Source organism: Cervus elaphus, chromosome 12, assembly GCF_910594005.1.
Source record: "Cervus elaphus chromosome 12, mCerEla1.1, whole genome shotgun sequence".
NCBI classification, from domain to species: Eukaryota; Metazoa; Chordata; class Mammalia; order Artiodactyla; family Cervidae; genus Cervus; species Cervus elaphus.
Window position 1 is genome coordinate 39751825 of NC_057826.1, and position 12036 is coordinate 39763860.

Here is a 12036-nt window from a genome sequence, read left to right on the forward strand (position 1 = left end):
TCTGTTCTGCCACTGGGGGTTTCCAAGTGTCCCAGGCAGATCACACAGTGATCGTCAGAGAGGGGGTTCAGATCAGACTGGTGTAAATGGACCAACTGGAGACCCCAGGAAGGCCCAGGGCAGCCTCTGCACATGCTTAAGGTAGTAAATTTCAAAACAAGTCCTTACCGCTGCCTGCTGACGTTATTCCTGGCCCACTGCTGCAGAGCGCCTGATACTCCGCTGCAATAAATTAACAGATAGTAAATGATTCCCTTGTTTGCAGAACAGGTCGATCCTGCCCTTGGCTTTGCACACATCATTTCCTCCAAAGTGAGTGGAACTGAAATAAAGTGGTAACGGAAAAGGAGGCATCCCCCCAGGGGGAGTCACACCAGGCTCCCATTTAAAGGCTCCGCAATCACCGTGGAAAACGACTTGTAAGGATATACGCAAGTTCCAGCAATTCCTTGTGCAAAGCGCTTTAGGAAAAGGTGTTTTTCCTATGACTTGATTTTGTTCACCAGGGAACACTTTACACTTACAGTGAAATGTGCCTGTTAAAATGTGGTTTCTTAACTGTTAATAAAACTCTCTCCCACCATCTTGGGAATACATTTTTTCTTAGTTTGAGCTATTTTTTTTCAGAACAAGTTCTTAACATTTTCTCATTTCTCTCTGCAAATTCTCTAGCCTTTCCTCACAAGAATACGAGGGTGTGTACACCTGCATGTATGTGTATTTTTAGAGTTAATATTCATCAGGATGCCAGACTCATTCTATATATTAAATCCATAGGGAAAGTATTGCATAATGTTCAAACTGAATCTTATTGAGGAAATGGCAGTATATGTTCCCAAATTTGTGATGAAATCAGAGGTCTATTTCTTATAATTCATACAGTGTTTTAGACACAATTCCAACAATATTTAGATGAATCTAAGAGTGAATAATGGAAATAGAGAACTAATAGGAAATCACACTTAATCCCAGGAAAAGAAACTAATTTTTCCATAGTTGCCTATGGATTCAGGCAACTACAGAGTTTCATAGTCAAATGCAGTATTGTTGCAAACATGCATTTTATTGATTAGTAATCATATAGTTAATGATAATTTGTATATTATTCACCAGGCGAAGTAGTCATCCAAAATAAAGCTTACTTTCTTTAACTGGCATTCCCCCAATTTAAAGATTTTAAAAGTCTTCCATTTCACTTTCTCTAACTTCTTATAACAGATTTTAATTTCTGTCTGATTTCAAATAATAACATTCTCAAAATGGCAAATGCTTAAAAATTGTGAGTTCATCTTTAATTGATAGTATCTAGGCCAGAAATAAACTAACTGTATCTTAGATGTAAATCAACCAGTCAGAGCTATGTGTTTTCAATATTAGGACTTAATCTATTTTAGGACATTAAAAGCCAATAGCCAAGGTATCTTAAAATTACGTTCAAATGTTGACAGTCTATTGCTTTCATTTCAATAAACTATTTTTGCCTTACAAATAGAAATAATTTACAACTGGAGAGGACCTTCTGGATTATCTAGAACAATTCATTTTCAGATTAAAAGGCCAAGGATCCCTTTTCCATATTATTCAATTTTATAATTGTTTACTAATGTAAACCACCTCAAATCCTTTTGAAGTTAGGTGAGAAAAATTCCTAAATAAACAAAAATTCACAAAAAACCCTGAACCCTCCAATTAAGTAATTTGCCTGCTTGTGGCTGGAGAGCAGAATTCTGACTCACTGACCAGTGTTCTTTTCGCTAAGCTATGTCACTTTGAATTGAGAAAAATACTTTTTCCCTAGAGTGGAATAAAATCATTTAGGGAACGCACACCTAAGTCAACATGAAGGATTTGAACAAAATTCACAAATGAACTTTTGGAAAAAAGTTGGAAACAGTCAAGTAATCTGAAAATTATTTATTTTTACACTCTGTAAAATTCTGCTTTTGTAATAGCTCCTGCAAAATGTAACACCGTGAAACAACTTCAGAAAACAAGGTAAGTTGCATGTACCCTAAAGAACATGAATATTACGGAGCTGGAGAAATTCAGATGGGAAGCATAAATGTGCAGCCTAATCCGGATGATAGCTGAGTTGGTGGGTAATGTGTGATCAAAGCCTGACCAGCCCTTTTCAAGACCCCTGCAAGGTATGTGAGGTACCTGTAGAGTATCATGTAATCTTTCCCCGTGACTTCCATAACTGCAAAGACTGAAGATGGGGGCAGAAGGCTGGCAGTAGGAGGGCATCCCCATGATACAACATACCTGAATTCTGTGAAGGACATGGTTGGCAAGGTTCCCCGAAAGCATACTCGGTGCTGGCACAGCAGCATTCAGACTTGGTAACAGCACCAAACAAGGGTTTCACACACTGGCCTCTTTTGTATCCACCATAGCATGTGCTCCGCATGTGTGTGTCTGAGCAGGAAGAAGCATCTGTCATCACACTATCATTTCCAACAGACAGGAACCCCCCAGGTTAAAGTTGAAGCTGGCTTTATTTAGCCATTGTCACTGTTCTTACAGAGAATGCCTCTGGTATTAGGCCTCAATAGAAAACAAAACAAATTCTTCAGCTTCCAAGCATTGGAAACCAATTACTAGACTCTTTCAGTTTTCTAGGGACTAGTATGGTTTAGCCACTGTGAGATTCTTAAGGGGCTAGGATTATACCTCAGTCATTGTTTTCTTCCCCAGGCTTGTACAGAGAAGGCAGTTAATAAATGATGAATGAATGATGGATGATCATTCAATCTCACCATATGACAAACAAGATTTTATTAGAAATACAGCCCACCCCAACATAATTACACAATTACTGAGTATCTGAATTAGATGTACTTTCAAAAAGGAGGATGTTTAATCTGTAAAATTATGTAAATCTTAGATATTGGTCTAACTAAGGAGTGTCATCTTTACCACCAGGAGGGGATTTCCAGCTATGACCAATCTTTTCCCAGTTCAAAGGGGACTGGGAAAAATCCCCTTTCTTAAGAATAATTTGGATAAAATTTGTATCTATTTATTAATAAATCTGAAACTTCTTATAAAGCCACCAAAAAACTATTATCATATGAGTTTCTTGATCATCCATATCCTCCTTTGAATTCTCTACCTCCCTTTGGACATTCAGTTCCTTAGATGAAAATGAAATGTTCATTGGGAGATAATTAGGGACATATAGTCAATTCAAAGACCATTATCAACAAAGGAGGACTGGAGAAAACTGAGGACAACTAGGACAAGGAAGAAGGAGAGGTGTGGAATCCTTTGGTTTTCATTTATCTCAGCTCATCTTTCTATCCCTTGAATTAATATTCACTTTATACAAGAAAAAAACTGACCCTGTTGGTCTGTTGCCCACTGTTATTAATTGTATCATACCTGCTGCAGTAGAGTACATTTGTTATTGGTTGATTTTACTGACAGAGGGCAAATCTCTATTGTACATTTAGTTATGGCTGTAATCTTACCAACACACACACGTCCATCCAGACCCACGGCCAGTCCAGGGAAGCATTCACATCGGTAGGAACCATCAGTGTTGACACAACGCCCATTCATGCAGATCCCAGGTGTTTCACACTCATTAATATCTGTGGTGGGGAGAAGCACTTATTAAAAATGAAGTCACTTCATCTAAAACCATAATGTGCTTACAAGTCTAAGACTTGAAAATGGAGAAGATTTACAATAATGTGCAGCATCAACAAGAAAAGCTCAATGAGATGCATTTCATTTTCCTTTGAGGAAAGGGGAATGAAAACTGAGAGATAAACTGTCTGAGTTTATTTCTTTTCCATATAAAGCTATTTCAGTAACATTCTCCTGAGATTTTTTTTAAAATCCAAAGTAAGAACCATAAAGCAAAAACAGAATTGGAAGAAGAAGGAAAGTGACAGCTAAAAGACAAAAGTCTTGTGTAACGTTTCACATGGCAATTCTTCCAGGACTGTCAGAAATCTAGCTTGAAAATAAACTGCATCTTTGACCTGGGCAGGAAGCTTCTCCCTTTGGCATCCAATACTCAGACTGGTGTCCATTCCAGTTATCACTCACGCCTTAACTCACGCCTTAAATCTCTGGGACAATTAGAATGGCATGAGGAGACACAGAACTAAAGCTTAGATGCAACACCATAAGAAAGGAACAGAAAATGAATATAGATGATTTTGATGACCGTTCCAAGCCAACAACAGCAGTGTAAGCAAATGGAACCCAACAAAGAAAAATATCTCTTACATATTACAAATATTTTACAGTATCATATGTGTATATTAGGGAGGCCTGGTAAAAGACTTTATTGGGCACATACTAATAATAGCAGAGATTTTCCCCCTCAATATGGGGAAGTAGAAATGATACCAAAATTCTGTTTTGGAAAACATATAACACTTAGAAACAAGTCATTTTATAACAACTCCTTTTATAATATACAACTAGTATATGTGAATATTTCCTTTCTTCTGACCTTAAAAAGGCAAATTGAGACTGAAACACCTCTGCATTTTACTCAGCTTGTGTTATTTGGCACAAAATACATTCAGATGGTCCAAGATTCCATGTACAGATTGTATTTTAAAACAGCAGTTATATTTAAATACACGAACTCAAATTGGTTCAGTTATTCAGGTCACTTTTTTGTTCAAATTGAGATCTACAGTAAAACAGTAGTGACTACAGCCTGAAAAGTAATACAAAGGCTTTTTACTGGGGACAGAGATGGAACAGAGATCCAGAGAGCATTGCTCAAAGTGAGCGGCCTCAACCTTCAGAGAGTGATCAAGGGAGGCCAGGCTGGTCATCAGATTAGTTAACTGTAGAGATTAAATTAGCATTGTTCATTCAGCTTTGAACAGTCACATCTTTGGGGTATCAGAACCAAGTTCTTAGCACTCAGAGAAAATCTTATTTCGTGATATCAAGAGAGAAATTATGGAAAAGAAATACAGCATACAAGAAATTTCTTTCCTTTTTCTTCCTTTATTCTTATTACAGTATATGCATTCCATTTACTCTATATATCAAAATAAAGAAGGCATAGGGAAGAATAGGAAGCATTCTTCCTTTCTCTTTCTAGCTCTGTTTCTTAAGCTAGAATGGTAAAGTCAGAGCAGAACTTTTAATCATCAGGCAGTTTCAAATGAATGGAATAATCCGTTTATCGATAAGACACTAGTTCACTGATGGCAAACACTTGCAAAACCTAGTTTCACCTATGAGGTCATAATGCGCTCTAAAACAGTTATATCAGCATCATCTATTGGCCCCCTTGAAGAGGCTATGGCCTGGGTCACTGGCAGCCTGTAGGCATCGAAAGGGAATCTTAGCAAGCTCCAAGGTAAGAGGAGTGTGTGTTCTCAAAAAAGGTCTGTTCACAAAGGGGCTTTCACATTTCCTTGTGTTATTTTGTTTGGAAGCCTAGTTCCAAATATTCCAGCAATCTTTCCTTTCCCCTTTCTCTCTCACTTGCACAGCACTTAATCTAACAATCTGGAGCTTTGTTGTATGCTGTCTTAATATTTCCATGTGTTAATCTTGTCTTCCTGACTATAAGCTCCTCCCGACACATAGCCCAAAAGTACAGAAACCAATTTCCTACTTCTAATTTAAAAAAAAAGAAAAAAGCTTCTCTTGCTGTGAAGGCAGATTTGCACAATGTTAAGAGCCACTGATGTGAAGGTCATGGAGAATGTAGGTAAACAACCAAGGGCTAGAAGCTCTTTTAAGCCTAGAGAAAATACACATCATGCAGAAGACTTAATAAACACAGGGCTTTCTACCAGAACATCTTTACCAAAGCTGCCCAGCAGGGGCACTCAGAGGAGCACCATACAACTTTCTCCTGCCTTCTTGATCTTGAACCGCTTGACACTCTACACTTATACATCTGAAGCTACGAGCAGAAGGCTTTGAATGCATGCCGTATTTTAGCAGATTTCCTGGACCTGTTCTGAGTATGAGGTTCCTTGAGAGTCTGGTTCCAACTCAGATCTTGGACACACATGCAATAGTTACTCATCCTTGACTACATTAGGCAAGAGACACTAGGCACAAACTTATCCCTGATGACTTTGCTCAGGACCTCAATGTTCAACAGCACAAATAAAAATGTTCACTTTGCTTCACTACCTGGAGCTAAAAGATTATTCCAAAAGTTACAGAACTAAACAATGGTTCCTGGTTCATTTCTTCTGTTTAATCCTATTTTCCCTTTTTGCTTAATGTGACTTGATAAAGTTTAAATAAATTGTGTTTCTTAAGATATCTTTAGGCATTTACTAAGAGATCATTGTTGTAACTGTCTACAAAATTTTGTTCAGTGAAGATATAAGAGGTGGCAAATGACAGCCATCAAGAAGCCAACTTCAATTATTCCTCAACTACAAGGAAGAGATGGAACTCAGTTTATGCAATAAGATGCTCACAGCTGTTGGTAGTCCAAATGAAAGTTCAGCTTCTCATTCATTTGCTATGAAGCCTGAGGCTCTTTTGAGAAGACACCAAAACACCCTTTCTGAAATAAAACAGCCTTCTGAGTATAAACCGTAGCTCTCTGGATGACTTAACTTAAGAAGTTCCAGTCAGGTTTACTAATCCAGAACTAAGGGTACTATAAATGGGGAGAATTAATAGGGAAATGTGGTAGCTTTAAGCAATGTAGAGAGGAGAAAAAACAGGTGAAGAATATGACTGAGAGTTTCATAGCACAAACCTTTACAATAACGCCCATCTGATGCCAGCTGAAATCCAGGTTTGCAAATACATTTGAAACTGCCATCTTCATTGATACACATTCCATTAAGGCACATATTCCTTATGCTGCATTCATCCATATCTGAAAAATATAGAAGATGTAGTTTCTTAATGACCAGATAAGTAAGCTTACAAAGGAAGCCAATCTGGATCAATATAATTTTATTTCTTCACATTTCTCTACTTGTTATTATTGTCTAAGGTTAATGTTCATCCATATTATAGCATACAAAGAGAAGAGTGGCATATGAAATATGTATTTTAAGTTCTCAATTTTTGACCTGTGCTTGCAAACTATAGGGCTAAATTATAGGACGTATACACACACACACACACACACACACACACAAATGGACTTCCTGGGTGGTGCTAGTGGTAAAGAACCTGCTTCCCAATGCAGAAGACATAAAAGATGCAGGTTCTATCCCTGGGTTGCGAAGATCTCCTGGAGGAGAGCATGGCAACCCATGCCAGGATTCTTGCCTAGAGAATCCCACGGACAGAGAAGCCTGGTGGACTAGTCCATAAAGTCGCAAAAAGTCGGACATGACTGAAACAACTTAAAAAGAATGCATATATACATATATATGTATACACAAACATATACAGATTATGAATATATATGTATGTGTATATGTATACACATATGTATATATATTACATTCGTATAGAATTACATATCTATGAAATTTCATATAAATATATATTTTCATATAAATATTGGGTTGGCCAAAAAATCTACCTTATAGAAAAACTGAACAAACTCTTTGGCCAACCCAGTATATATATTTACAGATTCATATAACTTCTAATATACCTAAAATAAAAACAAAATCAAAATTAAGAATGATGTAATTTGAAATGTATTTAGGCTACTTTCTGATTCTTTGAAAAGGAGAAACCAGAGAACTGCTTGTAGTTTGAATTTTAACCGGGGTAGGAAAAAAGTATTTTTAAAATGCAAGACAGCTATAGAGCATAGCCATGACAGCTAACCCTTAGGATCCCTTGATCATAGGGATATTTCTTGAAATTCACCAATATGCTGTTTTATTTAACATTGCAGCTCTTAGGAGGCACTTGCTCTTCTAGACACAGTGTGTTTTCACTTACAGGCTTTAGTCAGACCAAAGTAATTTATGATTTTTTCTTTTTTAAACAAGATTCTATCCCAACTGAGAATTTTGGCATTAAGTCTTTGAATTGAATCACTGAGATAATATTCTGCCAAAAATGTTTCTAAGAACAATTTTGAAATTCTTTTAATGTATGAATAGATTCTTGGGGTCTTTCCCAAAGACATTGGGAAAGATGATAAGGAGCATTCTTCATTTTTTGCTAAAGGTCTAAGAAGTAGAAACTCATCAGTAATTGTCATATTCTCAATTTCAGAAAAAATAGGCAGAGGAAAAGACAAAATGAAAAAGCCCAGTTCAAAGTGAGGTGATTAATTCAACAGGCAATATGAAGGCTGACTCTCAATCGTCAGTATTTCTCTCAAATTTTACATTTTCAGATACTCATTAGTAATATTTCATTACTACACAGATATTTTAAAGAACAGACTTTTAAGTGACTGAAAAATGCATGATATTAGGTGTGTTCTATTTTTTTTAATGTACAAATTCTGACTGTTTAAAATTCATAAGTAATGATTTATGCTATAGAAGTTTCATCATTAGGAATCTTTGAAAAGCAAGCTCTGCTCCTATATTTAAAATGTTACTTGACTCACACAAAAATGAATTAAAGGAATTAATACTACTGAAAAGTTAGGCTTCCTCCTAGATAACCACAAGTGAATATATATTTGACACTTGAACCTTTTACTAAGTATTTACCTGGTCTTGTTAAAGATTTTTGGTATGAAACTGCAACGGAAAAAGCCAAATAACATTATTATTATATTATATTACCTTCACAGTTCTTCCCATCTCGTGTGACGTGAAATCCTGCATTACACACACAATGGAAACTGCCATCTGTGTTGATGCAACGTCCATTATTACAGATACGGCCATTCTGTAAACATTCATCAATGTCTAAAAGTGGAGTTAAAAAGAAAGAAATAGCTTTATTTAGGGGATTTAAAATTATTTTACTGCTCCTTCTCACCATCTCCAAACTCATGATCTTAGTCTTGGGTTTTAGTTACTAAATAATATCCTTCAACATAAATTCAGAATTAAACAATATGAAATGTAATTAGGATTACTAATAAAAGTTTGAAAGACACATGAAAGAAAAGATGCTGACATAACAGCATTCAATCTAACTCTAATTTCTAATAAGACTCCCTATATCTCAATTCTGTAAACAAAATAGGTTCTTCTGTATCATTTCCTAGCTAATTTAATGAGCCAGAATATATCATTATTTACAGTGAGCTTTGGCCAATGTCTTTTAAGACATGATCAAAAAAGCAAATCTGATGACAGCTGTATCAGAATAATTAAACAGAAATGCCATTTTAAAAAAACACAGCTAAAAAACTTAATTCCATCTGAAAACTATCAATCATTTGGCTCTGAAATGTCTACCTTCCTTATGGCAATTCTGGTCCAAATACAGTTTTGTTTATAAATTCCTAGTCTCTTTTATAACTTTATGAGTATTCTGTCTACCAAACAAAATATTGGTACTTCGGGGATATTTTCCCTTTTTTTTCTTTTGTGTTTAAAAATTATGCCAAATTAAATAACAGAGCAGGATACGAAAGTGTTAAAAATGACAATAATTCAAACAACCTGCATCTGATCCTGCATTTAAAGATTAATAATTAACCTAAAGTGGACAACAAGGTACCCTGGATTATCTATTCCCCTCAGTTTCCAGGCTACATGCCTGGATGAACATCAAAGGGGATGAACACAAACCATCCTGTCTACCGAGCACATAACCGATGCCAGGGCTTATTCCCCAGGAGACAGAGGCCAGGGCGCTGAGCAGGGCTGGAGGGGAGCAGCCCTCTCCACGCAGAGTGGAGGCCACGTGTCCCTGGGTATAAGTGCTCTAAAGGTCCTCTGGGCGACAAGAATGTGCACTCATGGCATACTGGTTATTCTGACTGTCTACCCCATGTCTGCACGGTGTCTTGTGGTTGACCCTCAGACGCACTCTCTTTCTGGGCAGATCCAGCAGCGGTTTCCACACGAATCATTGGACTAGCTGAGGCAGTCTGGGCTTTCCTTCTGTCTGATCTTTGTGCCAACAACCTACAATCGTTTTCTCTCTCATTTATTTCTTAATCCTTACTAAAATCTGACTCGCTCCATACTCTAAAAAAAAAAAGTAAAAAGCCACATATTCTTCAGCACACTTTTTTTTTAAAGATTTTATCTTTTTTTTTTTTTTTTTTAAGGATTCTATAATCTATGGAGGCCCAAGGATAAAATAAACAGGATAAAGAGTTTAGCTTTTCCTCTCCTCACTAATTTGAAAATGCCATCGGGGCTCCACTGCCTTACAAAAATAAATGAAAAGCTTGCCATTCAAAGTCTCTTCTGTATGTTTCTTCTGTCCCCTTCTGTTCAGTTCCTCCTGTCCTCCTTCTCAGCTGAGTATACAGTCTTTCTGACCATTCTGTGACCGTTTTCATCTATCTCCAAATGTGAGCATGTTAACAGCTTCTCGCATTTGAGATAAACTTAGCACTAGCTCTTAAAGAACACAGTACTTGAGGCTTTTAGGTAATGTTCAGTCTCTAATAAATTAAGTCTCGGACTGATGCACCTACACCCGCTGGTTCCTGCCCTAGAACAGTGCTTTCAATAACGTCTTCTATTTGTTTATTTAACAGTGCTGTCTTCTGAAACATTGGTTTCAGTTTATTTTCCACTATTGAAAAATGCCTAGTATACTGTGTGTATGCACTGATTATTTTAAACAAAAGTCATAAAGAAGGACCTAAGCTCAGTTAAAAATTCAAACTATAAAAAAAAAATTCAAATTATACTTGTAATTCAGTAAGTAGACCATTAATAGAAATATTAACAGATTCAAATGTTATACTCCAGGTTTTTCTGCTCAAAATTGCCATTTATAAGTAGTGTACCAAGATACACTGATGGCAAGAAATCTCTAAGTCAGAACCAAATTCAAAGATTTTGAAAACAGTCACTAATAAAAAATAAAAACACTTATATGTCTTCAACGCATATAAAGAACTTATGCTAAAAGAGGCAAATAAAATTAACTCATTAACGGCTGACAAATTTTTAAAGCAATACAAACTTCCCTATATTTCCCTGCATTTAATTTCAACAGAGAATTTTCTTGCTTTTATCTGCCTTTACTTGGTCAATGATAATAGATCATTCTGCACCAAATTTATAGAGATATAGATATTTGAGGCCCCTGAAGTGGGAAGCACATGTTAATTATTTCTATCTCAGAAACTCAGTATAACGTTGCTATATTTAAAATGGATAACCAACAAGGACCTACTGTATAGCACAGGGAACTCTGCTCAATGTTATGTGGCAGACTGGATGGGAGAGGAGTTTGGGGGAGAATGGATACATGTATATGTATGGCTGAATCCCTGCACTATTCACCTGAAACTGTCACATCGTTAATTGGCTACACTACAATACAAAATAAAACATTAAAAAAAAAAATAAAAAAGAAACTCAGTACATCAAAGTCATCTAAGATGACTTTTGGGTGGATTAATAAGTCAACTACTAAACAAAACTGAAGGCAAATTCTTATGAGGAAACTTTACAGCAGGGCTTCTCCAACTTCAACACACATAAGGATCCCTGGAAGATCGTGTTAAAATGCTGATTTGGATTCAGCAGGTCTCAAGTGGGGCTTTAGTTGCTGCATGTCCAACCTGCCCCTAGCCGATGCTACTGCTGACCACACGAATCAGCAGCAAGAACTTACAGGCACTTATCCTTCAGGCCTTTCCATTCAGCAACTAATTGCAGAAAATTTCACCTGAAAGTCTCCTCTGCTTCTCTGTCAACAAAGGACAACTCTATTCCCTAGTTTTCTGATTAAAATATAAGAGACAATAGTGACAAGGCAGAAAAAAAGGGGGGGGGGTTGGTAAAATGAAGATATTCCCATAGGCACAGAAGCATCTTTTAAAACTGGAAAGTTTGCCAGATTTTATGATAACATAAAATTATGATGTAACATAAAATTATGATGGTAACATAATTCAGAGTAACAATATGTGGAATTAAGTGCAAAAAGCAATGGGAGTATCTTAGTCTCTCCAAGCAAGGGTTATTTAAGCTCCATGGAATTCCTCCAAAGAAAACTCCTTAC

The 12036-nt window shown here is 36.5% G+C and overlaps 1 protein-coding gene across 1 annotated transcript in view; it reads right to left on the bottom strand.

The window, feature by feature from the left end:
* Positions 1–12036, bottom strand: part of FBN1 (fibrillin 1) — a 261970-nt gene that overhangs the window by 105660 nt on the left and 144274 nt on the right. Inside the window, exons 14-18 of the mRNA XM_043921055.1 lie at positions 8673–8798; positions 6716–6838; positions 3474–3596; positions 2266–2418; positions 169–222 (exon numbers count right to left, since the gene is read on the bottom strand). Coding sequence (XP_043776990.1) covers positions 169–222; positions 2266–2418; positions 3474–3596; positions 6716–6838; positions 8673–8798 — 579 coding nt within the window. The remainder of the gene's footprint in view (positions 1–168; positions 223–2265; positions 2419–3473; positions 3597–6715; positions 6839–8672; positions 8799–12036) is intronic.